The sequence below is a fragment of the Microdochium trichocladiopsis genome, assembly GCF_020744255.1.
Source record: "Microdochium trichocladiopsis strain MPI-CAGE-CH-0230 chromosome Unknown B0I36scaffold_5, whole genome shotgun sequence".
Classification (NCBI taxonomy): Eukaryota; Fungi; Ascomycota; class Sordariomycetes; order Xylariales; family Microdochiaceae; genus Microdochium; species Microdochium trichocladiopsis.
Genome location: NW_025763548.1, coordinates 2,109,088 through 2,125,330, shown reverse-complemented (window position 1 = coordinate 2,125,330; position 16,243 = coordinate 2,109,088). Strand labels below are relative to the sequence as shown.

General features: G+C 56.5%; 5 protein-coding genes across 5 annotated transcripts; 3 read left to right on the top strand and 2 right to left on the bottom strand.

Moving 5' to 3' along the window:
* Positions 1-3,338: 3,338 nt before the first annotated feature.
* On the bottom strand, positions 3,339-7,585 carry B0I36DRAFT_120100 (tubulin folding cofactor D C terminal-domain-containing protein). Its single transcript, XM_046148020.1, has 3 exons — positions 7,320-7,585; positions 4,478-7,254; positions 3,339-4,387 (listed from the first exon to the last, which is right to left on the bottom strand). The coding sequence occupies exons 1-3, from the start codon at positions 7,476-7,478 to the stop codon at positions 3,436-3,438; spliced, it is 3,888 nt and encodes a 1,295-aa protein (XP_046012898.1). The 5' UTR covers positions 7,479-7,585; the 3' UTR covers positions 3,339-3,435.
* A 1,198-nt stretch (positions 7,586-8,783) lies between these two features.
* On the top strand, positions 8,784-11,307 carry B0I36DRAFT_323438 (rhamnogalacturonate lyase; the record flags this gene model as incomplete). Its single annotated transcript, XM_046153978.1, has 7 exons — positions 8,784-9,248; positions 9,312-9,445; positions 9,506-9,531; positions 9,591-9,629; positions 9,701-10,251; positions 10,338-10,724; positions 10,785-11,307. Coding segments are annotated over exons 1-7 (1,712 nt in total), but the record flags the coding sequence as incomplete, so codon positions are not given.
* Positions 11,308-11,378: 71 nt separating this feature from the next.
* Positions 11,379-13,305, top strand: B0I36DRAFT_323432 (uncharacterized protein). Its single transcript, XM_046153977.1, has 2 exons — positions 11,379-11,649; positions 11,740-13,305. The coding sequence occupies exons 1-2, from the start codon at positions 11,635-11,637 to the stop codon at positions 13,201-13,203; spliced, it is 1,479 nt and encodes a 492-aa protein (XP_046012896.1). The 5' UTR covers positions 11,379-11,634; the 3' UTR covers positions 13,204-13,305.
* On the top strand, positions 13,294-14,517 carry B0I36DRAFT_120064 (uncharacterized protein). The gene has a single exon (XM_046148019.1). It carries the CDS (start codon positions 13,384-13,386, stop codon positions 14,179-14,181), a length of 798 nt encoding a protein of 265 aa, XP_046012895.1. The 5' UTR covers positions 13,294-13,383; the 3' UTR covers positions 14,182-14,517.
* A 539-nt stretch (positions 14,518-15,056) lies between these two features.
* Positions 15,057-15,377, bottom strand: B0I36DRAFT_349321 (uncharacterized protein; the record flags this gene model as incomplete). The annotated part of the gene is made up of 1 exon (XM_046156782.1): positions 15,057-15,377. The coding sequence occupies one exon, from the start codon at positions 15,375-15,377 to the stop codon at positions 15,057-15,059; it is 321 nt and encodes a 106-aa protein (XP_046012894.1).
* Between the last annotated feature and the right edge of the window lie 866 nt (positions 15,378-16,243).

Sequence of the window (16,243 nt, the reverse complement as noted above, 5' to 3'; positions counted from 1 at the left end):
CCCGGGGATGGGGGTGGCAGCCAACGGTCGCCATGGTCCCGCCAGTCACAGGCCGCGATAACTAGGCGCGGCGGCAGGCTAGCTGGGCAGGCTGGGCCCTGCACACGACGACGGCGCCACCCACCAGGACCCCAGCTTTGGAGGAGCTGGGCGAGCTGGGCTAGGCCGGGCTTGGGGGCTTGGGGCGGGGCGGGGTCTGTCGTCGCGCCGGTGGTGTGCGGGCAGCGCGCAGCGCTCCCTCAGCCTCGATGGCAGCCGTGGTGACGCTGCCCTCAGCCAGCCATGACTGATTGGCAGGCCGCCTGAGGAGCAGCTGGACCCAGCCCACTTCTGATTTCATCGGTGTCCTACCCCCCGTGACTGCACTGAGGTGACCTTGCCCCGTACGGCGGGCCTCGACATGGACCAGGGTCGGCCCTGTTGGGGTGATGCTGACAGGGTGGAACGACGCGATGCGGTGCGATGCGATGCGATAGTGGGTGGCAAGACCTGGAGGTTGCGCGGGCGGAGCAGCTGATGGGTCTCGGCAGGACTGGTTGAGGGCGACATCTGGAGCGGCGCGGAGCGGCAATGCTGACTCTGGCGACACGTGGATGGATTGGACGAAGCCTGGCTTGAGACAAGAAGAGGCACCAAAGGCTGATGTTGTGTGCATCTGTGTGTGTGTGTGTGTGATTGTGTGCTCGGACCGGGGGATCCGAGATTGGGGAAAGGAAATGCCATCCGATCCGGCTGCCCGATCCGGCGAAAGATAAAGGGTGCCTGGTTGATTATCACAATGCCTGACTGGGCCAGGTACGTAGGCACTGGAGTGGATAGCGAAAATTGGAGGATTCCCGAGGGGAAAGCAAGCAGCCACGGAACAACTCGAGTGTGCCTGGTCAGTAATTAGGGCACAGCGCCTGGCGTGACCGGCAACCTTAAAAGGCGGAATAGAAAAAAGAAGGCAGCGAGCCGTACATGCATCGCACGCTGCCGCGCACTGACTCCCGTCCTGCCCTCGCAACTCGCAACCTCGAGATGACTACATGTTGTCGAGCCCTCGCGGGGGGTTGTAGTGGCACCCCACCAGCGCGGAGTGATTGCTCCAATGCTTAGTGGCGCAATAGTTTTTGAAGATGAACCTTTTGGCTGCTTCGCTACCCACGCGGCTAGTGGCGTAGATCAACCTAAACCATGGGGCATGGCCGAGGAAGCTGAACTTTACAGCAACAAAGGCCACTACAGGCACAAACAAAGTCAATCATGAATGCCCCTAATCGAGCTTCGTGCAGCCGACAAGCAAGACCATGATAAAAGTTGAATTCTGGCAAAGACAGCAGACGCCGCCGCCCTTTGCTGCCACGACTGGGGCCGTTTAAACAACTTCCTGAATGATGGTGCGGGAATCTCTGAGCACGATCGGAATGGCTCGTGTGACACATATTGTGCTTTGGCCGAGACATGTTGGTGCTCTCACTCTTGGTACAGCCTCCACGGTACCAAGGGATCACACAGACGTGAAAAGGCGTCGACGCGCGGGCGTGTGGCAGCACAGGTCTGGGAGTTGGCGAAACGGCCTGCCCTCGACGGATGTTGGGACCTGGACAGCTGGCGCTCCAGACACCCACGGCAGCCACCACGGCAGCCACGGAGGCTTAAGAAAAGGGCCGAGTCCCATTGTTCTCGGCTACTTTCAAGATGTGGTGACACGATGGCTGGATCATCGCGCTGTCGCAGAGTGCAAGCAACAAGTCCATCCACTTTTGAATGCCAGTAATCGCTTTGCCGTCTCCGTTGCTCTCGTGCTGAGGCGTCAGTACCAACTCTACTACTGCATTCTGGCCATCCACGGATGATGGGCTAGAACATCGAGCACGAGTGCCCTGGCATCGACCACGTGTGAATGGAGCGTCTGTGCGCGACACCGAGCCCGGGACCGAGCCCTTTTGAGGCCTAGTTGCATGCGCGCCAAGTTAGTGCGGGCTAGCATTTAGCTTGGCTCCATCTCTGTCTCGGCCGGGACAGCTTTCAGACTTTGGGGCTTGCCGCACCGAAGCAGCAGCTCTATAATCAGTGATAAGCCAACAGATTGTATGTGAGGGAATTTCGACATGTTCCTGGAATTCACGCTCGGCGGGCTCGTCTGTTCAGCTGGGCGAGTCGGCACGTAGCACGCCAAGGTCAGCAGGCCTAGTAACAAACAGGAAGATCAGGTGCTGCTGGAAGAGGGGTTTCAAATAACAGGCCGAATCCACCATCAGCGGGCGAATCGCGCTCCGTAAAGATGCCGCTGTGCATTCCAAATAGCAATAACCACAACCATCACCTGCAAAAACCTGATTGGCACCAGCACGCAGCGAGTACAGTACTGTGCCGTGATGGAGCACTCCCCTCAACACTGTGCTTCAGACAGTGGACGGCTGTTCCACAGGCTCTGACCGCGTTGACGAATGGCTCGGGTCGGGATGCTCCGCGCGATCTGCAGGCGGACGTGATTCCGCCTCCTTGGTACGGTGTTGACCTGGTCCACCCTCCCAAGATCTCATAGCAGTGTCATCTCTTGGCTGCGTACAGAGTACTCGTCGCGCCCTTCCCAGGAGAGCACACTCCTGGTCTTTGCTATAAAGTGCCCAGCGGACAGCTGCCTGTGCCCGATGGCACGCATGGCTGGCTGTGCAAGCTGGGCTGCGGTGATGGTTGGGATGGGATGCAGCCCCCAGGAGTAAGCTGCGATAACGAGACATGCATTTTCGGCTGGCTGGGCTGTCCCCCACGCGTTGATGACCGGGCGAGTGGGAGGAGCGAGCCCTAGAGTGCGACACAGGGGTCTTGCCCTATCATTGTACCTGCCATTCTCCAACGGGGTGTTCGCCTTTCCTCCTGCCTGCCGTCTCCGGCTGAAGTGCGCCTGCCGCAGACAGCCCCTGGTACTCCGTCCTGTCTCACTGTTGCACTGAGCTATTACCCTGTGTATCGAGGGGGGTGCACCCACAATTTTAACATATGTATGATACATGGATGGCAATCACCGTCAACCCTGCACGCCGCCGTTACGGTACCGCGCTTATCTCTGTGCTAGGCACATGTGTGGCACAGGCAGCCACCGCCGCCTCAAAAGTCTTTTCCCGCAAGGCGACACTTTTCTGTGTTGGTTACCAGACGGGGGCCCCAGGTAGGCAAGTTGGCAGAGTTGGTTGATCAATGCGCTTCCTGCTTGCAATGTTAGGAAAGATAAGGCTCCACGGCTTCGAGATTTCTTCCTCGTTGCTGACTGCGATCAGGCAACTCCACTGAAGGATCATAGACCGGGACACTGGTCACGCCACCGTTCATTCGTATTTATATGTGAATTTATGATTCTTCAATTGCCGCTCTTTTTTTAGGAGCATACTGGTTGATATCATGGAGCTTTATCCCCCATCCTACATGGACCTAGCCGGCCAGTACGCCAGCTCAAACTGGGAGCGTCTGCGGCTGCTGCTGCATAGGCTGCTCAAGCCCCAGGTTTTCCACTAGGTTACGGATCTTGGCCCTGTCGGCCTTGCTCCAGTCAATCCCTGCCAAATACTGCTGCTTCTGGCCTTGCTCTTGCTGCTGCGGTCCCTCGCATAGAAACATGACCCAGAGCTCGTCCACCACTGCGCTGCGCACCCTCGGCCACGGGTGCACCAGCAACGCCGCCAGGCGCTTCTTTGCCTCGGCGATGCCCTCGCACCTCTTTTGCAGCTGTACAGCCATGACGGGCGAGGCGGCGTCGTCCTTCCCCCCATTGCTAGCACCGAGTCGGGCAATCTCGCCGTAGACTCTGATGCAGGCTTCGAGCTTGCGCACGCTGCCGGTCTTGTAGCCGGCTTTCTGCACGAGCAGACAAAGTCTCTTGAGGTTGATTGGATCTTCTGTAGCAACTGCTGCGGCTTGTCCCGGTCCGCCTAATTGTTGTTGGCTCTTCTGCGGTTGGTGTTGGTCAAAACCCGGGAAAATCCCAATGTGAAACAGGTAAGCTATGACTTCGAGCGTGGGGAGCACGACACGATCCTGGTTCTCGAGAATGTACCGCCTGAGGTTGTTGATGAGAGCATCGGCCACAAGGGTTAGATTGCTACGAAGCCGCGAGACGTCGTCATCGTTGTGGCCTCCAGCTGGATTGCTGCCGTTTGACTTACTCCCGGAAGGGCTTTCCTCGCAGAAGAAAGCAAGGGCAGCGCGACTTACCACCACGAGGTCCTCGTTACCTGTGTCGGCAGACGTCACGAGGCCTGCAAGAAGGCTGGCGATCATGTCGGCGGGCTCGGCGTGCCACTCGCCGCATATCTGTTGATCGAGCTGCGTGGTGTCACAGAGGCTGAAAAGTAGCGTGAAGTACTCTTTGGACGCGAAAGACATGTGTCGGATCGCGCTTGCAGAACTTGTGTGTGCAATCAAGTCAGTACGTGGCGGCAAAGATCTTGCCTGATCTCCAGGTGGAAAAACAGCGGCTGGAGGATACAACACTTACCTTTCTGGCAATACCATGGCCAGTGCCGCTTGCGCCTCTAGGCGTACCCGATCAAGCTTCTCCGCGGCGAGTTTCAGAATGCGCGGGAAGATGGCCGACATAAACTCTTGGCTGACCTGCCTGGTAGCCCACACGGTCTTGGTAGCCTTGATTGCTTCCAGTCTCACATGAGATCCGACGTCACCTCGAGCGTTGGTGTGGTAGTCATCCAGTCCTTCTGCAATCAACGTCAAGAAAGCATCAGGGTTTTCTTGGAGGATCTGCCTTTCAAGCAAGCTCTGCAGGATGGCTACTCTGAGTTCAACAGATGGCTCGATCTTCCAACGGTTGGTTAACACTTGGCAAACGTCGATGCCTACAGATTGAATCTCATACGCGCGTACTAGTGCGCGGAAGTGGCCGTTATGGTAGAAGTTCTGCCCACTCAGGGGACGGCTTATAACATCACACCAGGTTGAGGTAATGTGAGGACGGCGCTCCGATGAGGATACAGCGAGCAACCAAAGTGCTGCGGTTGATGCTGGTATCGTCACGTCGTCTCCATCTTTCTCCAACCATGTATCGACCGCAAATTCCAGCTTCAGTGTCATATCATGCAGTGTGGACGCAGTAGCCTCTCTGGCCACTTCTGATGCTTTTAAACGGTCAGATTTCAAGTATGAGTTGAGTTGATCCGGCGATTTGCCCAGCAGAACCAGTAATGGAGCTGCCGATACGAACAGCTGACTTGCAGCTTCCGCTATGAGCTCTGGCTTGCGATATTTGACGGTGGCAGAATTCGACCAGATCGATATCAGAGCTTCGGGGAGATCAACGAAGGGCAAGCTTATGATGCCATTGGTACTGTTCTGTGCCTCTTGCTTCAGAATGACCAGCAGGGCATCTATGACTGCTGCCAAGCTCAAAAGCAAGCCATGCCGTTCTTCGACCTGCCGGGTCTGCAACGACTTCAGATGGCTGATGAGCAGTTCAATTGAACTTTGAAAGGTCAGCACGGTCGCCGTTGGATCAGCTCGCGCAAGCTCGGCCGTCAAGTTCCCAAACGATTGAGCAGCCACTCGCCGCGCGTCAGCATCAAGATCGCCTATGCCCCGCCAGCCCAGAGTGGCATTAAGCAGAGCCCGACCATAGTGGAGGGATAGCTGAGTGGCTTGTAATGCAACTGCATTGATGGCTCGAGACCGTAGTGCAACAGCATGATAGTCGACTGTCTGAACGACAGCTATTCCGTGGTCGACTGTGTCGGGATGGCGGCCGATCAACTCCTGCAAAGCTGCCGAGGAACCGCGCCGGATGTTGCCCGCTGGATCAAGGGATGCCGTGACCACGAGCTCGGTTGCTATAACCTGAAGGATGGAAACTGAGGCATCGTGGCCCCTTGCAATCTGGACAGAGTGCTTGGGCACTTGCAGAAGTTCCGCGGTAGAGTAACGGCGAGCCAAAGCCCATATCCCGAAGCAAGCGGCATCTCTGACGTTGCTGCCGATCAGGCTGCCCGATGGACTTCTTTTCTCAAACGTCAAACCCATTAACAGGGCATGTACAATGTCAGACAGATCCTCGGTCGGTGGAGATCGTCTATACAACAGATGCGCTAGCGTGAGCATTAGCCCATGCCATTCGAGGGGGTCAACAGCCGTGAGATCCCGATTGGGCGGAGCAGTCGCTGAGTTGATCTTGCTGGGTAGCCAGAGTACGTTGCGATTGAGGCTCTCCAATACAGCTGAGACCACTTGCGACGCCATGTCGGCTTCCAACTTCAGAGTGATGACACTAAGGGCTTTGGAAGCAGCCAGCCTGACAGGTGTGTCATTATCCGCCAGTCGTTCCAGCAGAAATCCTATCGACGTCTCGATCAACTCAGATTCGCTCATGGACTGATCTTGCTTTCGTAGTACCAGCGTAGCCGTTGAACGAATCACCTTGATCATCATCTTCCGTGCCAACGCAGAGCCTTTGATGAAAGTCGAAATTTCGTCATCGCTCGATGCGATGGCCTCTATGGCATAAAAGATCTCGGAGAGGTGGGAGTCCATGATGGACGTATCCATCGACGATCTGAGAACGCCAGCAATGAAGCTGAGACTCCCAATGTAGTAATACGGTGACCTTGAAGTCGGATCGCTTGCGGTCTTGAGTGTGTGGAGACTCCAGTGGATGAGAGCATTGAGTATTCTCGCTTCCTGCATGTCTCTTCGCATGGCTAGGCGCACGAGAAGTGCCTTTGCACCATCTCTCTCCTTGCCGGGGCAGGACAAGAATTGAATTGCGAGAGGGATGACCCTTAAAGTGATGCCTGGAACACTGTCGGGCCACGCGAAGCCTGAAATGGTAGGCTGCTCCACATCATCGGCATCCCCAGTAGAGATGGTCGAGAGATCAAAAGGGGCGAAGAACAGCTGCGATAGCCACAGCAAGACGATGTATCTCTCGTGCCATGACCATTGTGCCCCATTCGGAGGTTGTGACTCTCCATCTTGAGCAGGGACGGCGGTTTGTCGCTCGGCCTGCTCAAGAGAATGCAGCAGAAGTTCGAGATACCTAGTTTCGACATTGAGAAACCTGACGATGACCTTGTCCCCTCGGATCTTGCAAAAGGTGTAGAGGACTTTGCAGATTGCATCCGGGAGGGGGGTCAGCCACTGGGATCGTGCAGACAGCGAGCGAGACCTCTGGCGGGTGGACAGGCATGCGAGGTATGCCTCTGAGAGAGCAGGCAGCCATCGCGGCAGATGAGAGTCGAGCAGCTGTGGTAACTCTTGAAATGGTTCAAGGATCTATGCTTTCAGCACACAAGTCAGCCCTCGCAAAGCTTCAACCACACAAGAGGCATGGGACTGACCTGTGATGTCAAACGGGCCACCTCACGCACTCTGACCCGGGTTCGCAGGTGACCATTCGGCTTGCGGAGGAATGGGCCGAGGGAGCGGTCAAAGTCTGCAATGAGGCCTGCCGAGCTCTGCTGTACAATCACATCCTGGTCTAGTTCGGAAATATCCATCTCTGCCGTGGAACCTCAAGAGGTGATGTTGTGCCCTTGCCAAAGAATGGGCAGTGAGTCAGTCAGCCAGTCATGAGCATCTCTGCGTGCGAGCTGCTTCTATGAGCCAGACCCGTCGTGATAGCCCAGTGTGTACCCGCTAGGAGAACGACACCCTTGCACGGTGGGGTGCCTGGTTGAGGTGCGTGACTGCCCCACTGCGACTCTCAGGGTCCTCCCAATTACGCTTACCTTGCCGATCATGCCTACTGCCAATGCAATGTTGAACTGGCCGAATGAAGATGAAAACGTTGGGCTCTCTCGACCCTCCAGAAGCTCGATATTAGTGCCCCTTGGCCCCAATCCAACGACAAAGCCATGCTTAAGCCCTGCCGTGTCGCTTTCCTAAAGGTTCTTACATGAAGACTGAGAGAACGACACAGCCGATGAGCCACGAGCAGCGAATAAATGCATAAACCAGGGAACAAAGGGCGCCCAGCCATTTCACGACTGTCTCCCGAAGCTGGCTGATCTGCTTTTATCCTTGACGCTAATCTCAGTGCTCTCCCTGAAGAAACTCAGTCATGGAACTTCTCCTCAGGCACGCACTAGGCCCTGCACAGGCAGCTCGGTTCGTGATACCCCGAGCCCCATTGACTTCTCAAGGGTTTCTCCGTGTCGCCCATGCCTCGACTAGCGACGCGGAAATTGGCCATCGAGGGAGACACAATACAGTCTTCCCAGCACATCTCTCCGCACCGGGGTTCCTGCCACAGCGGCAAGTGTGTGGAGAGCTCTGAGATCGGGACCAATCTGGACAAGACTCCCCGGATTTACAGTCAATAATAGTCCAGTCTTGGCAGCACACGACTACATCACCACATCAGCCTGCCAGGGGTCCTATTCACCCGGCTAGTCAGTATATAACCATGCACTCGACCCACAAACACCGACAGCATGGCTCCTCGTCACTCGTTAGCATCCATCTGTAAAGACCAAAAAAGGTTCTGGGGTTGCAAGCTTTGGTAATGGTGATATCCAGGTTCTCTGCCATCACGGCAGGGACTCTCGTCTCGTTGCTTGCGTGTGGCACACTTGCCAAGATCAATGCCACCGAGGATCCCGCGCGCATCACCATCCAGAACGACCACCTATTCGCCAGCGTGGGTAAGGCGAAGGGAGCTATCAATGCCTTGGTCCTAGATGGCCAGGATCTTCTAGGGGTACCCTCGGGCTCGACGGGACTTCTGTATCTCGACTGCTACTGGTATGTCCCGTCTGACAAGGAGGTCACTTGCAGCCAGACTGAAGTAACACTTCTATCAGCACTCCCCAGGGGTTCTGGACGCCTGGGAGCTCGAACCCGGAGTATGAGCTCTACTCGGGGGTCGACTCGACCGGCACAAGCTATGCCGGAATCAGAATGACCGATACTTACATCCCCACGGGCCAGATTTTGGAGCAGTACTGGTTCTTGCGCGATGGCGAGACCGGCCTGCACTCGTTCTCACGCATTGCGTATTACAACTCTTCCGTCCCCTTCCTCAGAAATTTACAAGAGTTCCGCACGCTCTTCAGACCAAATTCAAACATGTGGACGCACCTCTTGACCAACGAGCAGACCTACGGACCGCTGCCTGGAGCTGCCGCCAAGGCTAAACAGGTCGTAGTTCAGGACGCGACATGGTATCTTGGCAACACCCCCGAAGACCCGTACGTGCAGCAAGTCGCAGACTATTTTACGAAATATACTTTCCAAGACACTTGGCGCGACCACCCAGTTCACGGCATGTGAGTGTTGTTCAGGACTCAAAACCGAACATGGACAAAGCACTGACGTAAACCCAAATGCAGGTACGCCGACGGATCTCAGATTGCTGATGGATCCGTTTTTGGGTCGTGGCTGGTGATGAACACGCTCGAGACCTATTACGGTGGCCCGCTGCACTCTGACCTGGTTGTGGATGGTATTGTGTACGACTACATGGGTGAGCACTCTTCCGGTGTCTGGTCAGGTCGTCGAATCTGGCACTAACTTTCATACATAGTGTCTAATCACCATGGTGATCAGACCGTGAGTCTTCAAATACTTCTCCTGCGTGCTGAGTGTAGACTGACGGAAGGTTGGGACAGCCCAACATTACCCATGGTTTCGATCGTACTTTTGGACCAGTACGTAACTTCAGCCAGCGTCAAGATCGTCATGCAAGCTGAAATGCTAATGTCAGATGGGCTTGTGATAGCAATACTACCACTTCAACCACTTCCCAGCCGGCACGGACATCCTAAAACTACGCGCTGATGCAGCTCAGTATGCCAACCCCGAGTGGAACACGGCGTTTTATGATTCGATCGCAAAGCACATCCCAAACTACGTCACCAGCAAGGCGCGTGGCGTGTTCAAGACCAAGATCGACCTCCCCAGGAACGCCAAGAATGCCATTGTAGTGCTATCTGAGAATGGAGTGGATTTCCAGGACAACGTCTACGACTCGAAAGTGTATCAGTATTGGGCGGAGGTAGACAAGCAGGGGAGAGCCACGATTCCTCGTGTCAAGGCCGGGACATACCGCGTCACCGTCTATGCAGATGGCGTCTTTGGGCAGTACGTGCAGGACAATGTCGTTGTGGCTGCCAGCAAGACCAAGAACTTCGCTGCGACGTGGAAGGAGGAGAGTGCGGGCAGGGAGATCTTCCGCATCGGATCTCCAGACAAGAGTAGCGGTGAGTATCGTCATGGATACCAGCGTGATGCAAGCCACCCGGCTCACCTGGAGGAATACCGCATATATTGGTGAGTCTCCTTGCCTAGCCGCCGTGCTTGAAAGGAACTGCGAACACTGCTTTCGCGCAGTTGAATCACTGACTCACGTCTTACAGGCCCGTTCATGACTTTGTAAATGACTTCCCTGATGGCATCAAATACAAGGTCGGCAAGAGCGATGTTGGAAGAGATCTCAACTACGTCCACTGGAGCGTGTTTGGCGGGTACGGCAACTCGATCCGCACAGAGCCGTACATCGGCAACGGCGACGTGAACAACTGGACTATCCAGTTTGATGTCGACAAGCATGCTCTGGGACCACCAAAACCGCCGGGGCCGGGGCCGGGAGGACCGCAGTCTCGGAAAGCCACATTTACGGTGCAGCTAGCCGGTGCAAAGACGGCTGCGGGCAACACGGACGTGTATAATGCGACGGAGCCGCACGCCAATTTGAGGTACACGATCAGCGTGAACGGGCAGGACCTGGAGCCGTGGGTCATCCCGTAAGTATCTGCCTGCAGTGGTCATGACGAGGCCGCGCATACTAAAACCTACATACCTAGGTACTACCAGAGCAGCTCCTGCGCAGTGCGGTCGGCGGTGATTTGCTACAATCTCGCGCACAAGTTCACCTTTGATGCCGGACTGCTGCGTGCAGGTGTGGAAAACGAGATTGTGCTGAGCCTGCCGTACAACGCCACGGACTATGAGAGCGCGGTGCTGGCGCGGTCGGTCTATGTGCAGTATGATGCATTACGGCTGGAGATTGAATAGTGGTCAAAGGGATATTCTTCATTTGTGCACAACATACACTTGTGGTGGGCTCCTTCTTTTCCGCAGACGTAACAAGCATGCATGTCGGTGCCATTCTACGATGCAGCAAGCAAGAGCATGTGTGATGTGGAGTTGTATCTGTGTGACCCGAGATGCTCTGCTCCGGCCGCGAAGGAGCTGCCTGCCGGTGAGCCCGGGGTGCCGAGTGCCCGCGGGCATCGGACATGGCGGGGTCGGTCGGCCACGGAACGGCCGCGATTCGGTGCCGACGGGCGGAGGAAATGCCGAACTCACCACTGGTTCGGCTTGCGAGTGCTTTACAGTCGGGTTGGTGGATCTCGCACCTGAAGAAGCAGCTCGAGTCATCATCCTCTGCCGGAGCCGAGCTACTTGAGACCTTCCATTCTCGTCGCCCCGCCTCGTCCCGCGTCCTTTGTTCTGTTGAGGAAACCAGGAGCGTGGCCTGGTTGGCCCTGCCTGTTTGGGCAAATATCCCCAAACCGACCCGTTTCGACTAGGCACGTCTCACCTCCGGACAGCAGAGCCTTGACTGCAGCCACCTGCCACGGTTGCATCCCACTATCCCACTTCATCTCACTTCCTATCCCACGACAGCCACCCGCAAAAGGCCAGACCAAGATGAAGATATCAGAAGTGCGTAATGCCCCGGGCATGCATACATCCCTACGTACACACGCATGTCCACCCCGGGGGGGCGAACTATGTCTAACCTCTTCGTGACAGCTCTACATCTACCCAATCAAGTCCCTCCGGCCATGCGCCGTCCAGCGCGCCCGCCTGAGGGTCGAGGGCGTCGAGCATGACCGGCGCTTTATGCTGCTCAAGGTCGTTGCTCCCAAGGACGCCGGCGCCGATGGCGCATCTGAAGCCAGCAAGTCGTCGTCGTCGGCGGCGGCGGCAGCGACGACGAGCTACAAACCCGTCCAGGTAGTCAAGATGCCCGAGGCGGCGCTCTTCTCACAGCGCCTCGTCGTCAACGGGTCGGATCATCACCGGCCCCTTGACCAGGACGAACAGCAGCAGCAAGACCCCGACGCGGAGCCGGATACCATCGAAGTGACCTACAACATCCCAGAAACCCCCGTCGCTCCGTCTCACCCTTCCCAGTCCCAACCACTGCTCGTCCCGCTGCAGCCCACCGCCGACTTCCTCCGGGGATGCGCCATCGTGGATGTCAGCCTCATGGGCAGCCGAGGCGCCGGCTACCGCATGGGCGACCCTTACGACGCGTGGTTCTCTGCATGTCTCGGTTACGAGGCGCATCTGGTGTACGTGGGCGATTTCCAGAGGAAGATCCTGGCGCACCTTCCCGGTGGTGGCGGTAGTGGTGATGTTAATGGCGGAATGGGAGGGGGCTTGTTGCCGTCAGGGTTATCGTCGACAATGTCGTCATATTTTCCAGCCGGCCTGCTTCAGTCTGTCTTTGGCAGCTCGGCATCAGCGTCACCATCAGCACGCGAGCCAACGCTCGTGTACAACGAGAGCGCGCCGTTCCTTGTCACCAACCGCGCCTCGCTACGGGACTTTAGCCGACGCTTTGAAGATGAGGGCAGCGCAGGTATGGACATGACCAAGTTCCGGCCCAACATTGTCGTAGATGAGGAGCACGACGACGACAGGGCGAACGATGTGAAGAGCCCCAGCGCCGCCGGACCGGAAGACGGACAAGTCAGGATGGACACAGTAGCAAAGGCAGACCAGCTCCAGCCATGGGAGGAGGATTATTGGGCCGAGCTTGTCATCTCGCCGGCACCTACAGACGCCGCAACATCATCATCACCACCAGCAAAGAGCACGGCGATCACGACGAGTACAGCCGCACGCCGGCCACAGTGCACGCTCGAACTCACGGCAAACTGCGGCCGCTGCAACTCCATCAACGTGGACTACGCCACGGGACGCACAGCCAAGGGCGAGCAAGGCACCGCGCTGAAGAAACTGATGCGCGACCGCCGCGTCGACGTCGGGGAGAAGTACACGCCCATCTTTGGGCGCTACGGCTACCTTGTCGGCGCGGCCGTGGCCGGACAGCAGGGTGGTGGTCTTGGAGGTGCTGTGGAGGACAATAACAGGAGGACCGGTGCTATAGAAAGCGAGGGCGTTGAAGTTCATGTTGGTGACGAGGTCGTCGTGACGAGGCGCAACACGGAGCACGGCGTGTGGGCGTGGCCCAAGTACAAGGACTAATGCGCTCCACACAGACTTCACATGTACAGAGCCAATGGCACTTGATAACATCGCCATGGCAAAAGAGCCGAGCCCCAAAGACTTTGCATCTTGCTTGAGAAGACATCACATCTGATCCGCGGCTTCGCACTTCCAATCCACTGTCCTTTGGAAAAGTGCATCTCTACAAACCCCAAGCAAATGACCCAAACCGGAAACCAGTTCCCAAAGGAGAACGGAACAGCGCCGTCATGGAAGTGTTCTCAGCCATGCTGTCCATCGCCACATCAGTGCCGACTATCCATAGCCCTAGTTGGCTCTCCTCAACACAGAACACAACAATCGCGATCATGGCCCCGTTCTCCACTCACCAGGTCGCTACAGACGGAAGCCCCTCCCATGGCGACGTCCTGCCCACACAGACAACTCCAGCGGAGAAGCCTTGCCCCAAGCTGCAGTTGCGGCTCCGTGTGTAGTCGAGCCTGCCCTGCCCTACCTGCTGACGGACTCAATCCCTTCGGCCTGGTTCCCGACTCTCTGCCGGATGGCGTCATGTCGGCGTGGCGAGAGCTCTTGCACCACCGACTGACTGGCAGCGTGCGCTCCCAGGCCGGCACGGCGCTGCGGCGGCCATCGACTGGACGGGCGAGGATCGCACATGTCTACAGCAAAGGCCCGGCATGTCGTCCATGCAAGCATCGGACCCAGAGAGCTCAATCGGGCGGCCAGCAATCGGGGCGCAGGTCTGAGGAATCCTTTGGGGTCGAATCAAAGAGGGAGACCCGTTGCGGCTGGAGACGGGGAGGGGGGGGGAGTCCACACCAGTATTTTCAGAGCCAAGACTTGATGGCACGATTTCTCCGTTTGTTCTCCAACTTGCGTCATCTGGAGATCTGGCTTTGTAAGACACCTGTCAGGAACGGCCGGGGATTCTTCTCCCGAACCCACGGCAGACCGAGGCATTCTGCTGCATTTCGTCATCAAGGCCCAGGGTGCTAATGTCTAATCGCAAAGCACCGGCGCCTTCCAAAAAGACGTCAGGTGGCGAGCTTAGAGATGCATTTGTTGCTTGAAATGACCGGAATCTTGCTTGAGCTAAAGATGTGGCATGGGAATGCCCGAAATCCGCACATAGATTGATGACCGTGTTTCGTCCCGTTTTCCTCGCTGTCCCTGGAGATCTCCTTCACACAAGCAAGGGTAGCAACGCTGCTTCGGCAACTGCCGCAGGGGACCACATCTCCATCCTCCGCCTTTACGTCATGCCTACCGCATTAAGAAGCACTCCTGTTTTATGAAGTTGCTAACTGTCTGATCCGGGCTAGCTCGGTCACAACAAGTGCCTGTGCCTCACGAATTCAGCGACAACAGTCCTGCTTCGAACGAGGACGTTCAGCAGAAGTAGCAGAAGCTGAGACAGGCCGTGGCACTCGATGAATCCTTGCTCAGAGCCACCCCTGGCTTGTCTGATGCAACGCTTTGACAGCCCCCTGGGAGCGTGAATGGGCAGTGGCGAAATCTGGGCGCTCGTCCATCCTTGACCACAAATTATGTTGGTCGCGATGTGTCAGACTCTTCCGAGTCGATCCGAGATTTAAGATCAGCACTAGCATATATCTACACGGCGTTGGTTCCGATCTCACCGCTAGCATAGCCTCTGCGCAGCGCATCATGGCAAGCGAGTGTTTAATCTGCCGGGGTGCTCGCCATCTCAGCGCCAGGGACCAAGCTAGCTGGAACAAAGATACTGTGGTGGACTGGTGCTGGTCGCACTGTTCAATGGCCAATGCTATGGCATTCAATGCGACAGGACTTTCCGTGATTGGCACCGGATGTTCTTGCCGTGTCGTATGGATGTGTAAGCCACTCGGTGATCAGGCCGGCCCCATTAATCGCGGTGATTGGACAATATTGCTGCGTTCTCGAGCTCCAGACAAGATAATGCCATTGTGTGTAGTATCAATCCTGATCGATGGGTTCCAGCCCCAGCCATTAGCTGCGTCAAGCGTTGTCGCATGTGGCGAAGTCTGCTCGGCGTAATCGGTTTCTGTGATCGGCTGGTAATGGTGTTTAATCCAGAGATAGTATGTACATGGAGAGGGAGTCTTGGGGGCTTGAGATTCGCCTGGAGACCTCAACAATGCTGAAAGGGCGACGCTGGCTTCGGCTGCTCCTGCCCCAACAGACTTGGCCATTGTGGCAACATGCTTTGTTCCAGGTCGCCAGATCGCTCGAAACCCGCCGCCTGTGAACAAGCCGCACTTGTGGACACCAGCTCTTCAGGCTCCCACGTGGCGTGGGTAGGCTGGGCTGAGCTGGCGAGCTGAGCTGGTGTTCAGACGACCTGGACACATGCTCTGCAAGTGTGTATCCTGCAATAGCGGCACTCGAAAATCCACCAATGTGGTCCAGAGTGGCACATGTAGCAGACCCATTGGACGAGTGTGCTGTCTGACTTGATGATTCGAAAAGAGTGCGCGCAGGTGCCAGCCACAGCCATGATGACTGTGGATCGTGCGTACTTTGGAACAGCCGGTCGACGAGGGATCGAGTGCTGATGCTCTAGCGTAAGGAGATGATGATTTAGGACGTCGAACACAAGTCGACGTCTCTCCTGACCTGGACTGATACGTGGTGACTGTGGAGAACGAGTTTCAAAGACGGGGAGGGCCGCGATGATCACTGTGACACTCTTGGTCGTCTGTCTCGTTGGTGTACCGGCCGCTACTGTAGCCGAGGAAGAGGGCAGGTTTTTATCTCGCGGCTCTGGTGCGGAATCAGAATTTGAAGCTGCCCACGATCTTGCGGCCCGTAAGCAAGCTTATCGTGTACAACATGGACCGGTAAGGCTCTGTTTGCTCCGCAAGGCTTCTGGATGCGATGATAGAGGCGGGAGGGCGCTGCGGAGATGTGGAATGATTCACCGTGAAGAGTCGTCGGTTCGAGCAGGACAGGGCAGGTGCAGTGTTTGTCCCAAGCAGTTGTTTAGCAAGAACAAAGGGGGGAATGGCAACATGTGACGCTAGCTTCTTATGCTTGCAGAAAGTCTAAGTTGGGACCC